Consider the following 23,189-nt stretch of genomic DNA (forward strand, 5'->3'; position numbering starts at 1 on the left):
TTTTTTCGAAGAACACAGCTCTTGTAGTGAAAGTTTTGGGTACCAACGACCTGCTAACAACAACATCCGCTACATGTATACGCTTTTTCATTGCCAAATTCCTGAGAATTGTTTGAAGTTGTAAAATTTCCTTAAAATATTGCAACAAATTGAGCAAAATATTAAACGCAAGCTAAAGAGGGAAATTGTTCAGGAAAAATTGGCACATACTACTTTTTATAATAGTAAGAATCGTAAAAGAAATAATAAGAGAATTTATAAAAAATGAGATAGCTTTTTTACGACTCAGGAAATTTAAAATTATAGGTTAGGTTATTTTTCATTTGTTAAAAAATGACGCAAATGGATTTTCAAATTTGTCGCTTTATTAAATCCATGTTTAAGTATGACGGGAATAAAAGATAACGATCACTTTAATGATTTCCTCTTATTTTTATTAAAATTTTTCAGTACACTTAAAAAGATAATATAAAATAATATATAGAAAGACTCGGTGTATACTTTAAATCATTTTTTATTTTTAATAGAATGAAGTATTCAATACTATAGAAAATGAGTATGAGTTATAAATAGCAAAAAATTACCAATTTTCATAAAGCTGCATACATATATAAATTTTTAAAAACATTGTTCATATCAATTTCTTACAATTATACAATTAAGCTTATTTGACTTAAAAATATCACGCCGTTTTAATTAATAATTCATAACAATTTTTAAATAATAAGAATTTAAAGAAGAAAAAATATTTAGAGATAGATTACACTGTTAAACAAACTGGACGGAAAGAAGAACAAATGGTTTTTTCGTTAGTAATCGAACGTGGTTGAAATCTTGGCACGATAGATGCGTACATGTCATCTAAAAATAGCAGGCCTGCTTAGACTTTGAGAAAAGAAAGTTTTTGCGCCGCGACACAGACCACCTTCGGGAAATCCCCGTGAGGATGTCAGTAAGCGTCTTTACTGACATCTAGTCTGGATCGGTGAGTTCACTTTGGCATTTAAACCAAAAAGATAATATTCTTAGAATAAGCAGAAAGAATTGTAACAAGCCACTAAAACAAATTCCAATCTAGAATGAATCACTATTCTATATAGAAAGTTCAAACATTTTTAAATATCGAGAGATCGATTAATATGTATAATATTGAGAATTAATGAATTTAAATATCGATAGCAAGCTATAAATCTAATTGAAGTCCATGTATTTATTTGATTAACAACTTTGTTTATGGTGAAATTAATAAAGGAAGAGTTCGCTATATGAACAATAATTTGTTGTTCTTGAAGATTAATTTGTTTTAGCAAAAGCGTGAATATCTGTTATTAAATCTGTCAAACTGAGATTGTTACAAAATTATTTACTATGAAAGTAGATGTAATGCAACAATAATTTTCAATGACACGCATTAATACAATCACAATCTTGGCTTTAAACTTACAGCTTACTATAATTATGTATTATTTATTTTATGTGTATGTGTACTTTGCGAGGAATGCTTCTATTTAAATGGCAATATTCTGATATCAAAATCGCAGGTGACAATGCTGGTTATAAGTATTGTTCGTAAAAATTATACAGAAAGTGTTTTTAGCAATGAAACTGTACATGAATCATTGCGAAGCGTTTCTCTAAAATTTCTAGCCATTCCATTTAAAATTTATTGCGTCTTGTTGCTGGTTCTCTTTTGTGCATTTTCAACTCCAAATCATCGTGATTATCTTCAAAGCATACAGGGCAATATAGATCGCCGTGACAACCTAAACATCGCTGTAAATCTTTAGTTTGTTCACACATTACGCAGCTAGGTTTTTCATCTTCGTCATCAGTATGTTTTGCCTCCTGTTTGTTAAATTTTAATCAGAACACTGTATTTACATAATTATCCATAAAAATCAGTTTCACATACCTCGAGTTCCATTTCTTCCAATTCATCCTCTTCTAAGTCTTTCTCATATTTTTTCTCCAATTCTGCTTCTGCCAAAGCTTTCCCAATTAATTTCTTTGTTACATGTTTCTCATCATCATTGTCATCATTAGCTGAATGCTAAAACAACAGAGATTTGCTTATACTATTGGTTATCGTACAAACTTATTGCTTATTATTGATTTTATACTTCTATAGGTTTTTCACTAATGCCTTGTAGTGATCTTAGTCTTGCTTGAATTTCGCTAACCGAATCACTGCCCGAGGATAGTTCCAATTGATTCAAATATTCCTGTATCAAATCGTCTGTTTTCTGTTGGTCTGTTCTAGTATCTACTTGCTGCATCTATAAAGAATAATACACTTGTTTAAATCATACTTAGAATACAATAATTTTATGGTATTCTTTTATTACATATTAATGTACATTTATTCTGTGCTGCCTAACATCCGGGTCTTCATCCTTTAGCAATGCTAATCTCCGTTTTATCTCATCTACACTTAAAGCTGTAGTTTTATCTTCCTCCTTCAATTTTCTTAATCTTTCAACTATTTCTTGATCAGCTGGTTCTAATCCAGTTTTAAATCTATCCCAATGATTTGTATGTTTGTACATTACAATAGGAGGCTTCACAGGGTTCTCCAACAAGTCCAATCTATATGAATCAAGCATATTAAAAATTATTTTACTTATAATTATTCACAAAATTATGTGAATACCTGCAGAAATTTGTAAATATACATATTATACATTTTATACGTATTAGTTATATATAGTTATTATATATTTAATTATATATGTTTGATCAATATAATCATAACAGTAATGTCTTGTTACAATTACAATGGAACTTTAAAATGTTTTATGTAACATATGTAATATATACATAAAATTTTCTATGGTAACTGTAATTACAAATATTTTCATGCTTATCTTTGAAGAATATATTACTTTTTTGTAATGTCCACTGGAGCCATTGGTTCTTCGTGGCCATTCATTTCGATATTATTATTAAAGCTTGAGGTACTTGTAAAATTATATTTATTAAAGCAACGTCCACAGACCTTTTTCACCCCTCTATCTGGAATATTACATTTATATTTGAGGCACTTACTGCAACATGAAAAACCACAGCCGGGGCAAGCAACCTAAGTAATATCAGAACAATGAAACATAATGGAAAGAAAAGTTAAAAGCTATTCTAATTTCTGATAATCAGATTAAACTAACTAAAAAAGCTATGTGCAAGAAATGATGTGATGATATAGTACAACTTAACCTATAAATTGCAAGCGATTCTATTAACAAAAATGATAACTTACTTCTCTTGTGAAGAAGGAAAATTTCGTTTGACAAATATTACAAGACATACTGAATCTACTTTTCAAACTTTAATACGTTGTCATCACAAATGTGACAGAAAATTATTCAACATATTTTATCTTTAGAAATTTCTGACGTATAAACGTTCGCGTTAATAGGAATCGACTACAGTACCAAATTCGAAACTGGATAAGAGAAAGAGAATATATGTTTCATTTTAAACAAAATTGTTGTCAAATATTTTGTCTCAATTAATTACACATCATATTGCTAAACAATAAAAGTAATAGATAAAGAAATAAGTTTTTGAAATAATAAACATAGGAAAGGAAATTTGTATTTCAGAAATATCTGATTTCACTATCTTACAGTTCTTCAAGTTGTATCATGCTAATGCCTAACTTCAATCATATTAAATAAATGAAAACCACCAAAATGTTTAAATTTCACTACTGTTCTTAGGGTTAAACTTCCGGGAACCAAAAATTATTGACATTATTTCTGCAGCCTTGGAATATTTGACGTATAGAATTCGAAAATACTTATAACAATATATAACTAATGTATTATACTGAGTACATTGTTTATCATCATTTTCATTTTCTTTTCCATGTTCTAATTTTGTTTAATTTTTAACGATTAACTATTGTTTAACTGACTTTGATCGATATTAAAAGCTGCAATTATTATTTAAAGGCAGCAAATACAATAATCTGTCCACTAGGCTTAGTTAATCGATAAGTTAGTTCTTTATAAAATAAATTATTATTCTAAATCGACAGCTCTTACCGCTTTTCCTTTCCCATTTTAGTTAACGATACCTAAACTAATTATTAAACAATATCTTTTAACATAGTGTTATACTATTACTTATACTATTATTATATAATTAATAACTATCCTTTTTCAGACATATGATAGGTAAAACTTAACAACTTTCCTTGGAAATAAGAAAAAAATGATCTTATCTTTTATAATGTAAGTGATTTCTAGTTCCTTTAAAACTTTTTAATTAATTCAGTTGCGTTTTCCTCTCTAGACAAGAAAAGAAAAAGATTTATAAGTATTCCCAACTTTAATTAATAAATTTGTTAATAAATCTGATGACATAATACAGGTAATTTGCATCTTTAAAGCTACCGTCGATTATATACAATTAATTGGATTGCAACACAATTAATAGCAATATGTTTGTGCTTAATGTTTATGAGATAGTTGTTTGTTAATTACTGGCCTTTAACATTTGGACAATAACCATTTAGAAAAATTAGAAAAGCTAGCAATCGCGAAAATATTGTAGAATCGCAATACTCTTGTTACTAGTGTATTATAAAAAGATCTTCATAAATAAAATAAAAGTTCAATAAAAGTTAATCAAGTGATTAATTAATTAACAGCCCGCCCAGTATTTCTAGAATTACCGATACCAATCCTTTAATGAGGAGTGTCGCACGAGAGACTATAACGCAAACTATTACACCTGTTTAAGATTAAATTAGTTGTAAGTTTGAATAATTCATCTGTCCTAGTCCCTCACTGTCTATCTGTCCTATTGTCGTTCATATCATCTGTCCTCGTCGCACATTGATGCCTTCCTTATTCCACTCGGGCCTTACTCTGTCCTTGTTGCACACTGATGCTTTCCTTGTCTACGAACATGTAATGTGTCGCCATCTACTGCCGGATACACCAAGTTACGGATCTTACCGCTCGTGTTAGATGGCAGCACATGGATTCGTAGTAGACAAGGAAAGCATCAGTATGCAAGAAGGACAGCGTAAGGCGTGAGTGTAACAAGGAAGACATCAATGTGCGACAAGGACAGATGATGCAAACAACAATAGAAAAAAAGATGAACAGTGTGCAACAAAGACAGAAGATACAGACGATAGTAGAAAGAACGAGTGACAGTGTGCGACAAAGACGGACGATGTGAACGACAATAGGAGGAATAAATAATGTGAGTCTAGAGCAGATGAATTATTCAAACTTACAACTAATTTAAGGCTATTCTTTAAGGCAGGGCTAATTCTTGAGTTTTATGTTAAAGCCCCTCGTGCGATACGCCTCATTAAAGGATTGGAGTTGCTAGTTCTAGAAACGCTGGGCAGACTATTAAATAATTAATCACTTGATTAACTTTCATTGAACGTATATTAAAGTCTTTTTATAGTATATATACTATATAAAAGTTAAAATTTAACAGTATCTTCGCGATTATTTCTCTATCTTACTTAACTAATGTCATAAGCGTGTAATACAATATGTTTGTTAACTGATCCTTATAAACTTTAATTTATTCTTTTATATTTAATTTTTACATAGTAATATAATAACAACAATGTGTTTTATATTATATTTATGATATGTATGTATATGTATAACATTTATTTTAAGAGTGTATGAAATATATGAAACATCTTTTGTCTTTTTGTCTTTAAAGAGAAATTCGTGTAATTTGATGAAAATTTGATGAAACGGGATAAATTATTATTCTAAATAAGCAGTGCTAACTGTTTCCTCCTTCCCATTATGGTTAATGATCTTTGAACTAATTGTTACAAATTTTCTTTTAAAATAGTATTATATTATTATTTATATTGTTATTATATAATTATTTATTACCAATTTTTAAGATGTTTCAAGTGAAACTTATCAGCTTTTCTTTAAGATTTTAAGATAAGATAATTATCTTTTATAATGTAAATAACTTTTAGTTTGTCTAAAATTTGTTGAATTCATCTTTATTTTTATTTCAAAATAACAAGAAGATTTACAGCTATTCGTAACTTCAATTGAAGAATTTCTTAATAAAATTCATGATGATATAAAAAGCTACTATTATTTTTAATGGTGTTACCAGTAATGTATAATTAATTGAGTTGGAATAGGATGCACTTAGACCCAATAGAGAGACTATTCTTGGAATACTTTTTGGTTAACAATTGGCTTTTAACATTTGGTAATTAGTTTGAATAATTACTACTTAAGAAAATTATCAGAAAGGATCATTAGGGCATTAGTCAACAGCTTCTCATCAAAGGCAATAAGAAGGTAAAGGACTATGTGCAATTATTTAATATATATGTGTCGGAGATGGAAGGACACCGGAGCCTTCCCTTTGGAACTTTGGGAAAAGCCCCTAATACCGTAATTTAGATTCTACCATAGCCGTAATTAAGCAATTGCCGTCATTCAATCCGACTGTATTTGTTCGAGATTTATGATAGTGAGCTTGGGCTCGAGGCGACAACTAGTCGCCGAACGTAGCCGCAGTCAAGGGATAAAAGTTTTTACCTAACATAGGGATGGAGTAATTCTATAACTCTCCTTAAAAAATAATAGTTGCAGCTGCACGCGACGGTAAACATTCCAACGGTATCTGTCCCGTGGCTCGCCACATACAGACCCTATTCTTCGGACAAGGCGATTACTAGATGTCGATGCATCTCCACAGTTCATGTTCAGCTAGCTTGAGAACCCGTTATAAATCTTAAGATTTAGTTAACTAAAGTCCTTCAAACAGACAAATAGTCTTTGTCCCAACTACGGGAAGATAAGGAAAATCTATATTTTTCTCACGAACGAAGCTTCCCGCTAGCAACTTCCCCTCAAGGGCGGCTAGCATCCTTCTTTAACCATCAACATGGAAATTAACCAATTAACAGCAACGTCAATTTTCCTCACTTTCCGAACGAAGGCATCTCTCCACGAATCCGATGATCTTGTGTCCTTAGACACACCGCATCATAGTTTTCCCCTGCAGCATCATCATGACGGAAAGTCATTCTCTTGTGAGGTCTGATTAGCGAGTTACATAGCGTCTTTACGCTCGGTGAACATTCTACGTTTTAACAAAGAGTTGATTTAGTAATACTTGTACCGTAGACAAGCACGTTGAGTACAACTTGGGCTTTGGAAGAAAGCGTATTTTGTTATCCCGTTGACCGCGGATTCGTTATTGAACCTAGGATCATTGTCATTAGCTTCTCGAGTATCTATTTATCACGGTTACTTGTCAAATTCTGCAATAATCATATTTGCACTAGTCAATATCTTCTCTATTGCATAACAACAATGTTTAATCTAAACGAAAATTCGTTTCACGCCCCTAACCCTAATCATAATGTGAACCCGACATATATATACACACATATATGTTTATATGTATATATCCGTCTTTGCTGTTTCTCATTATTTCCTTCTTTGTCCAACACGCTAAATATATCTGACTTTGTCGCACAATATTGCGTTCCTTGTCTACAAGCAATCCACATACAACTTGCAACTTGCAACACAAGATAGATGACATACATGGTGTGCCCATAGACAAAGAACGCAATATTGTGTGACCACGTAAAACCTGCATCGCAAAAAGGAGATGGTATACGACAAGGATAAATATAATATAAAAATTATGGGAGGATGCATCTCTTCGTACACTACATGCAATAATTGTTAATAATTAATTATTTAGTAAAAAAAATAGTGTGTGAAATCATTACAAGCACATGCGAATGTTATTTAGAATTTTAATACATAAATACTAATTTATTTTATAACATCGCTTCAATTCTTCAGAGAATTTCGTATTGTTATGTCATATTAAATTATAGACCTTAATATTTTTAAAATATTTAAGCGTCCGAGAATTTGAAAAATAAAATGTAACTATATTTGAAAAAGAAAAAGATGCAAATTTTGTACGGAGGACAATAAAATGTTATTAAATAAAATATTATTGTATATGTAATTTTATTATGTAATTCATAAAAATTATTAGAGCTACATTTATAAATATTGAATAAAATTTAATTTTTTCGTCGTATGTAATAGTCTTATATTTGTACATTATTCTTTTTAGAAAGGTCAAAATAAATACAAACACGTAAAAAAGTTAAGTTTAAAGAACTTCTATTATCTAAAACGATTTTTCAAATAACATTCGTTTTTATATGCGATTTTTGATCTCATAAACTTTAATATTAGACGAAAATAAAACCTTTAGAATAGGTACAGCGAGTTTTTTCTTATTCTTTTATTTCTATTCTTCTTTTCCAACCTTTTTTACAAAATACTAACTTCAAATTTTCTTTTTATCTCATTTTAGATTTGAAACATATCACTTTTTTTAAAAACTATCACTCTGTATTCTTTCTGCGTCACTATATCGAATACATTCGTATCTCGTAACCTGTTACCTCGCGAACGCCACCTCACTACGTCGTAGTCGTGTGAATGTGATCGAACGAATCGAACGCATCGAACCCATGGTGGAAAGTAGATACACAACCACAATTGTTTCTTTTTCTATCCGCTATCTCCATTTTGCGATTGTCGATGTAAACTTTTCCACGTTTTCTCCATTTAAGAAATCTTCGATTTATTGGAAACACAAATTCGGTCATAAATATAAATAGTTAATGGAGCTATAAATTCAGTTGTAAATGTAAATGGTGACTAAAGTGTTAATGATCGATCAACGATCGATCTATCAGATGATTTTAACACGATCTATTCACAGTGAACAACGAAAACCCGTGACAAGATCAATTATTTCTCTCTACCTTATCATCTCGACTTAGTGAGCCATAATTGTGGTAATGACATTTGTGTCACACGAGGCATACACTCTACATTTCACCTGCTAAACGCTTTCTCAAGGTCCCTGTATTTATATGTATACATCTTGAGACAACTTCATTTAATGCGCCTACACATTATCGATGGTTGTACATTTTTTCATTCAGTTTCTTAGAGAATATCTCGTTTACTAGATTAAATTCGATCGCATCACAGCTTTATTTACACTGGACTGGACCATTTTCATTCGCCTTATCCCTCTCCCAACGATACACGTAAGTGTCCCTACTACGGTTTTCCATTTCTCATACATTAATTTCAATCTCGTTCTTATTATGCGTAACATGACCCGCTGCTTTAATCTTCTGAACTCTTTTTTGATTATTATGCGCGTCGTAGAATTGCATATAGCTGTTCTTTATCGTCTCGTGATCGTTATCTACTTGGTAATAATAGGTTAGTTTGACATCGCGTTCGAAGTGTGTAGATACGTAAGATACGCGTAGTAATAAAATATTTTTTCTCAAGCGAATGCAACTTTCACCGACATTGTCACTGTAATTCTTGTACGTTATTCAAAAGTTTAATTTATTTTGTGATTTGTATTTTTGACTGTGATATTTTTCGTATATGGATTTTTGGTACTTTAAGCCTATGTATGTGTAATGTAAATTTGTTTTATTGTATAGGATGCTATCGTCTCATTAATGAAATAGAAGGATTTAGAGCTGTGTTTAACATTCAAGGTTAATTAAGATATTGGACAAAATCAGAATATTGTTAAAATGATGGACATTGATCCACCACAGTTTGTGTCTAAAGATGATGAAGTTCAATATTGGATGGAACTTGCTCACCAGATACATAGAAGGTAAATTATTTTTACATTTCTGTATATTAAAAAAAAAGTGTATTATTATATATTCATTGAAAACTATAGAATAAAATTATATATGTATGTATGTATATATGTATTATATATGATAAGTTGCTCAGAAGATACATTTAAAATTCCATGAATTTAAAAATATAAAAAAGTGATGATGTTACAAATATCGTTTTTTACAATTTACAATTTTTACAATTTACAATTTACAATTTTTTAGAATTTAAAAGTTAAACAGTTATTAAGAAATTAATAAACAGTAAATTAATTTGACTTCTCAGAGACTTATATGCTTCTTCACAAATGCTTTTCCATAAATATTAATCTTATAAAAAATTAGTCTCGTAATTAGTCTTTGGTCAATGCGTTCAGTAAATCTTATTGTAATATTACAGGAAAGAGGATATAGAAAGAGAGTTGGAGGAATTTCAAGAAAATTCACAGCTCTTAGAGAAAGAACTGGAAGCATCCTTAGAACAAGCAGAAAAGAATAACAGGGAATTACGACAACGAAACACAAGACTAGCCACTGAAGTTGAACAATTAAGAACAAGATTAGATCAACAAACAGCAGACTGTGCAATGTTTCAAGGGAAAGCTCAGGACTTACAGACTCAACATGACCATTTATTAAAGTACATAAGGGAATTAGAACAAAAAAATGACGACTTGGAAAGAGCTCATAGGTATTTGAAAATTAGATTGTTATTTTTACATCTGCTAAGTAAATGTAGAATATTTAATATAATATGTATTCTACTCATCTTACTTTTGTAGAATAAATAGGGTAACAGAGGAGGAGATAGAAGCAAAACTTAATTCTGCCATTGAAAAGAATGCTTTATTAGAATCAGAACTTGACGAAAAGGAAGCTCTGAAAGTTATAGTACAGAGATTAATGGATGAAATTAGAGGTCGAATAACTAATTGATTTGGATAATTGATGATTAAATCGTTTCTAATAATTCTTTCATTACAGATTTAAAACAGGAAATCCAAGTTCAAGAAAGGCATCAACCAGACAATGATAAGTCAGCTGATAGAGTTCGTAATCATGTTGATAGTAATAAACTTCAAGTCGAGTTGGAAACACATATGTCGCCTAGTAGCCCAATAGTACCACAATCTATACCTCCAAATAATACAGCAACTTCGCCATTAAAAAGTAAGATCCATAATACTCTTCGTAAAACTAAGCGCATGTTTTGCTTTGGGCCTAAAAGCTGATCCTTATCATTATTAAGGATAATAATCAGCAAAAATAGTACTTATCTCTAACACATTAAATGGATAACAGACAAAAAGTTTTAATCTAATTAACTTTTTAATGTAATGTATATTTTTTGTAACCACTTGACATTTTTTCTTTTATGATAACTGAATTTGCTTATTTATTGGTATTTAAGGTTGACTAAACAAAAGATTGGTCTAACATTTGTGCTTGATTAATATATCTTTATATGCTTTAATTAATTTCATCTTTCTGTATATATATCTATATATATGATATTGTTATTAATGAAATAAAAATTATTTTAACAAACTTGTTCTTTATTTTAGTTTTTAAATATTATACTTCAAATACATACTTTTTTTTGTACTGAATTATCATAGTATAGTATCTTTACTTCTTATTTTGATATCTTATCAGTGAGTGTCTGTAGTAATTTGTATCTTTTTTCCTGTTTGCAATTAGTTGGAAACAGAGTTGTAGGTGGTGTAACTGGAAACAACAATAATAATAATAATAATAATAATAATAACGTGAATTCGCCATTGGCACCATGCACAAGAATATTAGCAATGAATATGATTGGTGACCTTATGAGAAAAGTTGGTGTAAGTATAGTCATTATTTTCTATATATATATATTACAGTGCTTTTGTTTCAAAAGCGTTTTTGATGTACAAGAAAAGCTTAAAGCATGGCTTGTTTCTTTGAGTTTTAAACATTATATTTTAGTTGCCGTAAATATTGTGTTTTGCACTGGCAACTATTTTAATTTGTATGGTTTATTTTCCTTTTGATTTTGTCTAAGGACCAGATTTATTTTATATGAAGTACTTATAAGACTTTTTAATCATCAGTTGATGATACTGGTAGTGTGATGTAGCTGGTGTTTTGGTAGCTTGACAGGTGGATCTGCATGGACTGTAGAAGGGTAAAGTGCACTTGTCCGGGTGGGAAAAAAACAATTTCCACTACACCTACTGATTTACCATCCGTCCAGGTTCACATACCTACTCATTGTATACGGCAACAACCTAGATCAACCAAGTGCTGATCAAGTTTTGTGTGTACAGGTCTTTATTTGATTTCTTTTGCTTTCTATTATGTTTTTTTCTGTACACATCACACACGGTTCCTTGCTTCCTGCTTTAATTGTCTTCCATGTAACTAGTATCACCAACTCTAAAAAGCCCCTAATATTTTGAATAAGGGTAAATAACCATAATATTTTTAAGAAGAATGATAGTATTTCATTTAACAATAAATGTTTGATCATATAGGCGTTGGAGAATAAGTTAAATACATGTCAAAATCCATCTCGAGAGGATCAAGCCGTTCGTGATCTTTACAGGTAACATTAGAACAATATTATAATTTTAAAACGTCATTGTTTTTATAATGTTATGCACTGCGTGTATTCGAAGCAAGAAATATCATGTATCAAACATCCGAGAATGAATGTTGAAAAAAATTAATAAGTGTTTTGTACGAATATTTTCTTTAATGAGCGGATTTAAAATGATATTGTTTAACACGACACCCGTATTCGGGTGTCAGCAAAGTTTCTGGTCAGACCACGTAACCCATATTCGGGTATCGCTTATTTGACTACTTGCGAAGGATCGTCGTAGGTGTTTGAAAAGATATTCCATAATAATAAAACTGTTGCATTGTTATAAAAGTAATACGAAAATGGTTTATTAAAAAATTATTTAGAATGTAAAACTTTAAATCATTCTATACATAACTAAGGTTGGTCGGGACAATTTGAACAATAAGTTGTTGTTTTCTTTAAATTCTTTTGTGTCTTTGTTCGGTCCATTCGACGTCTTTTATTCGCATAACACAGTTTGCATGCGCGTCTAATGCTTCTTCCGGAATCATTTTTCCGAACGGCGATATTATGCCGACTCTGTCGAAGACAAGGATTTTTTGTATTTTCAGAAAACCCTAATAATTTTGCAACTAATAATTGTCTAAATATTCTAATATTTATATTCTTCCTTGTTGCAATTTTGTAAACCGTCAAAGCGTTTACAACAGAAATTCCCAGAAGAAGTTGAATGCCAAGTTTTCTGTACCATTTGATTCCTTTTCTAATTGTGGTGGCATAAAAAACCATTTGGTCGGAATAATCTATACCACATTTTCCTTTATTATATTCAACAACAGTGGTTTTAATGTTGCAAACAAAAGAAACGAAAGATCATTCTTGAGACCACCACATGAGCGACTCGCGTTACTAAAATATCGATGGGAGCACTTAGCAGAGAACGCTCAGTACTGCTGCACACGTGGCCTGACGGAGATTTCTTTGAAAACACGCGTGGCAGTCAACGTGTTAAATTGATACATGATAGTCGTACTAAATCAACTGTACTTATTATTAGCTTTATGTCTACTTTTAGTTACGTAGTGCTTCTTGTGAACATTTAATTTTCGAATTTATAGATAATGATAGCTTTTCATGATCCCAGTTCTGTAGCTTTTTAGTTGTTATAAATGTTCAAATTATTAAGAAGACTGCATCACACTTCGAACAGCTCGTTTTATTGCTTATGCTACTAATTAAAATGGAGCATCTTGTTGTTTTTATGTCTGTATGTGTAAATCGTTCTGTATGTCTAGTTGTTAGTAATATCCTCAGATAAAGCGATCAAAATTAATGAATATGATATTAGAAAGTAAGCTAAATTTCAAGAGCTTTCATATTAATTTCATTTCCTTTAATATCATTTAATGATTCTTTCTGATTCCATAACTCAACATTATCGTTTATTATATGTTAATTTAAATGTATGTCTAATATAACAGGCTTACAATTAACTGTCTAACTTTCCTTTGTGATTTAAAAAGTACAATATACTTTTATTGTAATCTGTTAAGATCTTAATAATCAGATTTAAAAAAAAAAGCTTCAAGTAATTTTAGAGCATTTTAAAGTACATGTAATGTATTTGTAAAATACATTAAGTTAATTTAAAGTATGCTTCTTTATTTAATCCTGTATCTTTTTTTATAACATTATGAAAAATTTCAACATGGTTATTAAGATCTTCAATCAAATTAAAGTCTATTTCAAATAGTTCCACATATGTACTAAATGTATGTAGAATATTAGTATGATATGTAAGACCAATAGAAGCACTTGCTATTGTATACATACATGTTATAGATATACCAAAAATAATTTTTAAAGACCAAGATTTTCGAATTAATTGCATTACAGAATTTAGTTTCCAAAATTAAAGTCTTTGTAAATTGAAATGAATGTGAGTTTTAGTAAAGAAGATCTTCTATTTTTAATTTTTTCGTACTTTATAAAATAAACGTAATTTAAGTATTCCTGATATTATTAAGTTCTTTCAGAAAAAAATTTTTTCAAAAGCTACTAGATTTTAATAGAAGTAATTACTGAATTTTATGTATCACCAATATGGAAATAAGTTAAAAAACTTAAATATTCCATAGTATATATATAGTTGTATATAGTAACTGTATATACTTCTTAAAAGTAATGATTTGTGCAATGAAATTAAAACATTTTTGTAGATTATAAGATGAACTGATGCAAAGTATGTAACATCAATTATAATGACTAATTTGTTACTAAAATATCTTGTTTCTGAAAAAGAGTGTTAGTAAAAAAATTGTGTGACATGTAAAAAAATTCATGACTCTAAAATCTACTAAAATTTTAATGTTGAATTGGAATAGTTCTCTTTGAAATTTCAACTTTAAAATTGATGTCTATAATTTATTCTCTGTAATGTAAAACAAAGAAATGTTAATTAACAAACTTTTTTTGCATTCATAACATGTTGCCCTGCATGATATTTATGTATCATTTTCTTGTATTTCTTGTCAGTAATGTTCACAAATTGTATACAATAAAATTGACCAGAATATTTTTTATACCAAACTGCTTACATTATATTAAATCTGCACAATATAGAACTTACATCTCGTCTTTGTTTCATTCAAGTTATGTATTAACATCAAATATTTAATGTAAATAAGACACATCTTGAACACACATTTTGAAAAAAAGAAAGCGAGCCTCATTGAATTATTATTCAAGGTATCTTTCATACGCATGTTGTACAGTTTATGCACAATTCATAAACGTGTGCAGCATTTCTCAATCATTTGCTCTGCTTCTTCTCTCACCACTAGTTTGTATAATTTAATTTATTAGACAAAATAATCAAGGAATGTTAGATATAACATAAGCAATTTAAAATAAAAAAGAAATATTTCTGAAGTATCTAGAATAGATTTAGAATAAGATTGGGAAATGCTGGTTTAAATAAACATATTTGTTTATTATACTTAAATGTTTATAAACAATGTTTCTAACCGTAAAGAGATAACAAAAGCATATTGGATTTTTTGTAATTAGGACTAGACGGCAAGTTCGAGGTTTTGCCTCTGGCAACAGCAACCACATTCGATTATAAACAACGGATAATATTCCAATAATAAATTTATGCATTATATTCGTATGACTACTAATTCGTGTTATTTTAATTTAAAAAAATCTCACTCGTTAATTTATTACAAATTTCTATAAGATATAAAGAAAACTATTTAATTTAATTATTTAATTGCCTTTTACATGAAGTTTGCAATTTTTGAGGATTACTTGTCTCTTTTTCATCACGATTCAGAAGTATACTTGGTAATATTTTATGGAGGAAATTCGTAAATAAACATTCGAGATTGTAAGTATTAATATCATAATTTAATAAAATTCATCATTGTGATAAGTGATAATTCTAGATAATTATTACCATTACATTGTGTAGATATTCACAAATAATATTAAGGGAGAACACCAGTTATCTTTCAGATAAAATTTTGCAATTTGGAAAAGATTTTTATCAAAAGATTATCATATCGTAAAATTTATATTTGTTTCTTTATTACTTCACAAACAGACTATAAGAAATTTTAGTTTGAAAAATTCTTTTTGTCATAATTACTAACATTTCATTCTAACAGTAACCAGAAGAAACTATCTGTTCTGTATATCGTGTATGTTTAGAAGATCCATTATTTTTGTTATTATGTATTTTGTATTATTATGTTTACATATTCGTATCTTGCCAATGCCTTCAACTAATATCTGAATGTGTTTTTTATGAAAATATTTAAATTTTCCAATTATGCAACTTTCTTAAATGTAATCTGTTCCTTATCATAAAAATAATGGTCTAGTTATTGAAAAAAGATGTATATTTATAAAATTTTATCTGAAAAATAACTGGCAATCAAATTTTGCCTAAGTATCTTCCTTTAAATAAACAATTTGTGAGCTCTAGTTTTGAATATATAGTTTCTAGCACAATTAAAACTTCAACTATGTTAGAAATGATATTGTAACACTAGTGCAAAATTTAGCTTTTATGGAAGTTAGATATTTATATATATATATATATTTAGGTACTTATATACATATGTCTATTTTTTAATAACAAAAAGATATCCTCTTATGTCGTAAAATAATTCGATTTTATACTTTAAAATGTGTAAAAGCTATTTAATTATTTATTTCTGTATAATTGTGTGCTTTAAGCCACTGTATAATTATAAATAGCTTCAAGTTCTGAGATATTTGTATGAAGTAGAATCATACTAACACAATTAAAAATTTAACGCATTCGATTATACTATCGGGTGAATCGAAAATTATTAATTTGTAGGTTTCGCTTAATATATAAAATAAAAATTGAAAAATGGAATATTATATTCAAATACAACAAATATTACCAATTTGCGCTAATTAACTGGGAACTGAACTTTCGAATGAGAAATTGTAACAAATTACGCAATATTTGTAATATAAATTTGTAAAAGTATAAAATGAAATATTTGTAAAATAAAAATATTGTAAACTATCTCTCAATTGATGTAGGATTAATGTTCCTAGAACCTAATCTATCTTAAGTAACAGTGCATATTTCTTAACAAGATAAAAAAAGGTAAGTTAGTATTATTTTGAAGATTTATTTATGAAACGTTTATCTTTACACGAACAATGAATAGTTGACTGATTGAAATACCTTATGTAATTTTCATACAACCAGAGTTCTAGAATGGTAAACACTACATTGAATTCCTACAAAGAAACTGCCTTACTCTCTAATGCATATTTCACTAAGTATTTTATCAATAATGATAATGATGACGAATATAATAAAATTGTAATGAGAAACTAAACATTTTCGATCTTACTCAATCTTAAGAGTACTTTTAGAAGAATTAACAATTTCACTTGTCTTTTATCACGATCATTTACCTTCCGGTTTAGACTTTTTTTATCGCTCGTTTTATAAGTATTCTTACATTGTAAAGTGCAAAATGACAAAAAAGATGTGAATGAAGGATTTGTAAAGAATTTGTAATTGATAATTTCTCGAAGAAATAACATACTTTCTATGTTTGTACAGTAATACCAAAGGATGAGAACTACCTACATATTAAAAACAGATTATACCAATCTTTGTATCTAGTTTTCCAGAAATCTGAAGTTTAGATACATACTATAAAGGATGATCATGTCATAACTTGTACACTGTTATGGAGTACAACATAATATGTAGTTTGGAATGAAAATGTTTCATTCACGACTGTTACGAATGATAATAATAATAGTAGTAAATGGTATGTATGGGAATTACATATTGTTTAAGCACGCTCGCCGCGAATTCGTCGAGCCAGTTGAATATCCTTGGGCATAATTGTAACACGTTTCGCATGGATAGCGCACAAATTTGTGTCTTCAAATAAACCGACTAGGTATGCTTCCGATGCTTCCTGTAAAGCTCCAATTGCAGCACTTTGAAAACGTAGATCAGTTTTGAAATCCTGTGCAATTTCACGAACCAATCTTTGGAAAGGTAATTTTCTGATCAACAATTCAGTTGATTTTTGATATCTTCTGATTTCTCGAAGAGCTACCGTGCCAGGTCTAAAAATTATAGTTTATTATATACATATATTACATATAGTATTCATATATATGCTCAAAATATTATCTAATATGTACCTGTATCGATGTGGTTTTTTTACTCCACCAGTAGATGGTGCGCTCTTACGTGCTGCCTTTGTTGCTAATTGTTTACGAGGAGCTTTACCTCCTGTTGATTTACGAGCCGTCTGCTTGGTACGTGCCATTGTTTACTCTGAAACAGTACAAGCTTGATTGATAAAAATTTCTTTTAAATGGAAATTTTGAAAATACTGTTTTAATCATATAATCTTTCCAAAACAGAAAGTTATAATTGATCATATATAAGTGTGAGAAAAATAATTTCAACGCTCCAATTTCCATAGCTCAGATTGTAATGCAATTCAATGCAAGGGAATTCTGTTAATTCTTATGTTTTTTGATATAAAACAATTGGTTGTTTACAAGTTCATTTTGACATATGTAATGACGAAATATTGAATAACGAAAAAATATTCACAATACTCAAAGATAACACCTGGTGCTATTAAATTTCAAATACGTATAAAGATTTAAACATCAGAAAAATATTACTAAATATTATTATATAGACCTTACAAACCTTAGTTTGTGATCTTACAGACCTTAATAATATAGAATCAAACTTTTTCCTTAAAATTGTGATAACACAAAACATCTTTTCTGAGACTGCTAAAAAGCAATTATATTATAAATTAAAATATTAAAATAGATACTAAACAAGTCACTAGAATGCATCAGAATCTACAAATTATCAATTCACATGTCATAAAATAACTAAAAAGTAGCACCTGCAGGTGTCTATGGGAACTGGAGGGTTAAAGGGTACGCTTGATAGTAACTGAAGTAAACTTAAGTTTCGGAGTGGGACTTAAAAGGATGGTGGGGTGGAAAGGGTGGGGGTACGTTCCGTTGCTGTTCGTGCGAAGAAACCGCGCACCGAGGAACGCTGCGCATTGCGCAATGCACAAACTTTCGTTCTTCTTGCACCGACGCGATTGAAACCCATGCTAACCAGAAAAATGTATCATCTTAACAATCAACTGCTTCCCTAATCTCCTATTCATCTGCATAGTAAACAATAACACAGTCTATGAAATAAAACGAGACGAATGACACTGGTGAACTCGAGGCAAGTTGAAAGCGTCGCTTGTAAGAAAGGCTCGTGAAACGATTCCCTCCACGGAACGTCAATTGCAAAATGGAGGCAATACGACAGTACGTCGCGTTCGGAGGTAATAACTCGAGTCTCCTAGCACTTTTCACACCTTTTTAAAACACGTTGTTACGTCTATACACTCCTCGATACCGGTAATCACACACAATCATAAATGAAATAGATTTTCAACAGATTTACATACCAATTAAGGGAAAAATTCTACGAGAAGCGAGAGCTAGCACTATCCGTTTCCTTGTACTTCGATGGCAGTGGACGCTCTCCCAAGTCACGACTCCCTTGTCCCTACCCCTAGAAATTAAATTGCGAGAGGCACGTAAGCCCGCGGTGCACTGCATCCAATCGGATGTCGGATAGCAGCTGAGCTTCATAGTGTAACACATGCGATTGGTTCAGCCTCCTACGCCTAGAGTGCGAACTGTGAAGAACCCTGTCAATTGTAATATACATGATACTACTCACAGCAGCAACCTCGTTTTTACGAATAATAATTGTCATCCTATTCTTTTTACAAATTAAATAAATCAATATGTTTTCTGTTTTAGGGAAGAATTTGCATGAGCATTGTAGAGTATTGAGAGGTATTACCCTTGTAACAGATTGCAAAAACCGAATTGAAATATATAGAGCTGGGCACAGAGTCGTTTCGCGACTTTTGTCATGTAATTCTAGCTACAATGAAATCAGTCATTTCGTGGAAACCTCCAGAAAGATATGGAAAATCTGTAGAGGATACGTATAAGAAGGACACGTCATCTTGATATTAGAGTAGTTACCAAGATAGTAATTTTTTATTGCTCTTCCAAATGCACGTTCTTGGAATGAACGTTGTATGATTATTCTGGCCATTGGAAGCTTCTTCTACGTTTTCTGTTCGGAAAAAATAGACGCCATTGTGTGTCTAAACGTAAATAATGTTCGAACAATGTCGAGTGATACCGAGCGATATAGAGCGATGTCGAGCTGGCGAAATTATTGAATTTTGGCGCTTTTGTCAATTGAACTTAACGGCGGAAATTGAACTGTACTAAAGTCGATTATATTAATAAGTTTCTTGATTTTTTGTGGTATTGTGACCTGAATTACACTTCCATTGTACCAAAAATATTTTGTAAATATAAACACAATACCAGATATTAATTGTTATTAATGATAAATATCAATGAATTTCTGATGTCTTTTGCATTTTACATTGTACCTTTATAAAACATATGTTATACTAATATTCATTTCAAAAAACAATAAAATACTGATATAAATATAAAATGATATTTACATTGATGACGTAATCCTTATAATTACCGATCGTACCAATGTCATTTATTCGATAATTGATAACAATAGCAATAAAAAGATTTACGTTTACGAATTTTTTGTGAAACAAATTTGTTTAAAAAATACTTTCTTGACAAATAATTGTAGTTATAGATTATAGATGGTTCTAATCGGGAAAACATATTTAAGAAATGATTTCATTTTGTCAGGAAAACAAAGTTAAGTTTATTAAAAAATTGTATAGATCATTTACATTAATTTAGTGTTATGAATTGCGCTTCTTTATTATTATCATTATAATTATTAAAATAACAACCTAATTAATAATGAAATGCATTTTATGGTGATAGATTTGTTAATTTATAAAAATGAAGTATATACGTGCAAATCAATTTTGATAACCCAATCATGTAAATACAATTAACAACATGTAGATAACATGACATTTCTCATACATAATCCAATAGTACTTGACTTTCCTTCGTGAAATGTTACTATGTATATTTACTTGCACATAATAACTATCTTATATATTATAAATTTAATCTAATCTATAATCTAACTTAACATCAATATAGAAAATTGTATATAGAAAGTGTATTAACCACGAAGTAAATACGGTAGTGAATATAACTGACTTTTTCTGTAAAATATTAAATCTACATATTGTTATATTACTCATATATTGCGTACGTTACTTATTGTTATATATAATAATAAAATATGAATTATGCAAAGTACTATTACTATTTGTTACAAGCTACATACTCCGCTTTGTGCCTTCCGTATATCGCTTATATTTAAATGATATATGTTTTCGGCTAAACTATTTGATATGATGATGGTTACATATCCTTAATCTCTGCATATCAGAGCTTATAGAACTTGGCAGTGTAATTACTTATAGTTATTATAATGGCTTATACGAAAGAAACTAAGCTACAATGAATTTGATTTTAAGAACATTCAAATATGAAAACAATATGAATTTGAAAAAAGAAAGACTTCAAAGAATCTGAAATATGAACAGTTTAAGCGCGTTCACCGCGAATTCGTCTGGCCAACTGAATGTCTTTAGGCATTATCGTAACGCGTTTAGCGTGAATTGCACATAAGTTTGTGTCTTCAAACAATCCAACTAAATATGCTTCAGAAGCTTCTTGCAATGCTCCAATTGCAGCACTCTGGAACCGCAAATCTGTTTTGAAATCTTGTGCAATTTCACGAACTAAACGTTGAAATGGTAATTTTCTGATCAACAGCTCAGTTGATTTCTGGTATCTTCTGATTTCTCTGAGAGCTACAGTACCAGGCCTAGTAAATAAAATGCATAATTAGAATTACAATCCATTGTTAATTATGGTATTCCAAGTGAAAATTTCATAGAACACTTTTTACCTGTAACGATGTGGTTTTTTTACACCTCCCGTAGATGGTGCACTTTTACGTGCAGCTTTAGTTGCAAGTTGCTTCCTGGGAGCTTTACCTCCTGTTGACTTACGTGCAGTTTGCTTGGTACGTGCCATTGTTCACTTTGAAGTAATACAAAACTAGTTAATATTCACTATAAATCATGGATAAAAAATAAAAAATAATAAAATAAATTACAAATCTGCTGGAAAAAAGATCAATGTGTAATTCTTTTTTATAAAAATACCAAATTTCTTTTAATTACTACAAGTTAGCTTGAAAATATATCAAATTGTATTATAAAATCAAGGTTTCGAAAAGAATGAGTTAATAAAAATAAATTGAGATCCGGTTTCCCTCCAAAAGCAGACACAATAAACAAAATGGCGACAAGCGTGCATGTAGCATTGATATGTAATATATAAGAAATTTGTACACCATGAACTGCTATAACCTTTCTCACAACAAAAAGAATTACTTATAAACAATGCATATAAACGAAAAAATGAATATTTAATTTATTAAATTTATTCAATAACAAAACCAAAGAAATGTACCTGCTACTCAAACGGTTTATTATATAGGACCTCCACCAAACTCCTTCGTTCGACGATGTTGGACGGTTAATGCTTTTTCAGAAATGAAGTTTGGTTTTGTAAAAGATAGGCGGCAGCACTGTATTCAGATACATATCACAAGATTGGCTGTTATTTCGTAACACCGTTCACGATTAGTCAGCATCTGACGAATAAACGTATTTGTTATGGAATTTATAACTTCACAATTATTTTAATAGCATTATACGATAATTTTAAGTATCTCCAATGTATAATATCATAATGTATGAATCATATATTTTTCAGAAATATATATATACATATATGTATATGTGAAACATATGTACTTACGTGCGTCATGTATCTGCGCATACATATAGGTACTTACATGACGCACATGACTATATTTACCTACTTGCAACTTAGTGCATTGATCCATATGAATACATACATATGCACTATTTATTTTGTTAGTACATGTTTATATGTATGCATAAGTATAATCTTTGCAAGATATCATCTATTATAAAAAGAAATGACCTTAACCTTATCTTGGATGAAATTGTACCCTAGATTTTTTACGTTAGAAATCAATGAAGTCAGATAAATGTAATTAATTATTGTTACCGTTATTCGATATTAGATGAAGAGTAAAAAAATTATTATTTGTAATAGTTACAAATAATTTCGACGGTACTCTTATAGGATTATATTAAAACAAAATTTGCATGAGGTGAAATTTCATTCATGATAACCTTTAAGAGTTAGTATTTCACAACGTAATATAATATTTAATAAAGAAAGTTCCAAAATATATGTTATAAA

At 29.8% G+C, this 23,189-nt stretch overlaps 4 protein-coding genes and 1 long non-coding RNA gene across 12 annotated transcripts; 2 read left to right on the forward strand and 3 right to left on the reverse strand.

Annotated features, from left to right (window-relative positions):
- Window positions 1-496: 496 nt before the first annotated feature.
- Window positions 497-3,797, reverse strand: LOC100650012 (abscission/NoCut checkpoint regulator). The gene is made up of 6 exons (XM_003400677.4): window positions 3,254-3,797; window positions 2,883-3,079; window positions 2,358-2,586; window positions 2,121-2,276; window positions 1,913-2,050; window positions 497-1,845 (listed from the first exon to the last, which is right to left on the reverse strand). The coding sequence occupies exons 1-6, from the start codon at window positions 3,299-3,301 to the stop codon at window positions 1,657-1,659; spliced, it is 957 nt and encodes a 318-aa protein (XP_003400725.1). The 5' UTR covers window positions 3,302-3,797; the 3' UTR covers window positions 497-1,656.
- A 1,329-nt stretch (window positions 3,798-5,126) lies between these two features.
- On the forward strand, window positions 5,127-16,862 carry LOC100648339 (nuclear distribution protein nudE-like 1). 6 transcript variants are annotated; one of them, XR_007226344.1, is made up of 9 exons: window positions 5,127-5,214; window positions 9,527-9,708; window positions 10,119-10,409; window positions 10,501-10,637; window positions 10,703-10,888; window positions 11,420-11,562; window positions 11,853-12,027; window positions 12,235-12,305; window positions 15,357-15,485. XR_007226344.1 is itself a non-coding variant. In XM_012316356.3 (8 exons), the coding sequence occupies exons 2-8, from the start codon at window positions 9,623-9,625 to the stop codon at window positions 15,412-15,414; spliced, it is 972 nt and encodes a 323-aa protein (XP_012171746.1). In that variant the 5' UTR covers window positions 8,340-9,112; window positions 9,527-9,622; the 3' UTR covers window positions 15,415-16,862. The 6 variants fall into 6 exon arrangements, 1 of the variants encoding a protein (XP_012171746.1); XR_007226340.1 differs by lacking the exon at window positions 5,127-5,214 and adding an exon at window positions 8,340-9,112; XR_007226341.1 differs by lacking the exon at window positions 5,127-5,214 and adding an exon at window positions 8,390-8,918.
- Window positions 16,863-16,943: 81 nt separating this feature from the next.
- Window positions 16,944-19,519, reverse strand: LOC100631090 (histone 3). 3 transcript variants are annotated; one of them, XM_003400723.4, is made up of 3 exons: window positions 19,307-19,519; window positions 18,006-18,141; window positions 16,944-17,927 (listed from the first exon to the last, which is right to left on the reverse strand). In XM_003400723.4, the coding sequence occupies exons 2-3, from the start codon at window positions 18,131-18,133 to the stop codon at window positions 17,645-17,647; spliced, it is 411 nt and encodes a 136-aa protein (XP_003400771.1). In that variant the 5' UTR covers window positions 18,134-18,141; window positions 19,307-19,519; the 3' UTR covers window positions 16,944-17,644. The 3 variants fall into 3 exon arrangements, with proteins under 3 accessions (XP_003400771.1, XP_048267986.1, XP_048267985.1); XM_048412029.1 differs by lacking the exon at window positions 19,307-19,519 and adding an exon at window positions 18,961-19,098; XM_048412028.1 differs by lacking the exon at window positions 19,307-19,519 and adding an exon at window positions 18,529-18,772.
- On the forward strand, window positions 19,043-20,256 carry LOC125386315. The gene is made up of 2 exons (XR_007226345.1): window positions 19,043-19,180; window positions 19,668-20,256. It is a non-coding gene; the product is annotated as an uncharacterized LOC125386315 (long non-coding RNA).
- Window positions 20,257-20,597: 341 nt separating this feature from the next.
- Window positions 20,598-22,507, reverse strand: LOC100644906 (histone H3.3A). Its single transcript, XM_003400719.3, has 3 exons — window positions 22,365-22,507; window positions 21,796-21,929; window positions 20,598-21,711 (listed from the first exon to the last, which is right to left on the reverse strand). Exons 2-3 carry the CDS (start codon window positions 21,921-21,923, stop codon window positions 21,429-21,431), a joined length of 411 nt encoding a protein of 136 aa, XP_003400767.1. The 5' UTR covers window positions 21,924-21,929; window positions 22,365-22,507; the 3' UTR covers window positions 20,598-21,428.
- Between the last annotated feature and the right edge of the window lie 682 nt (window positions 22,508-23,189).

Source organism: Bombus terrestris, chromosome 14 (assembly GCF_910591885.1).
Source record: "Bombus terrestris chromosome 14, iyBomTerr1.2, whole genome shotgun sequence".
Lineage (NCBI taxonomy): Eukaryota > Metazoa > Arthropoda > Insecta > Hymenoptera > Apidae > Bombus > Bombus terrestris.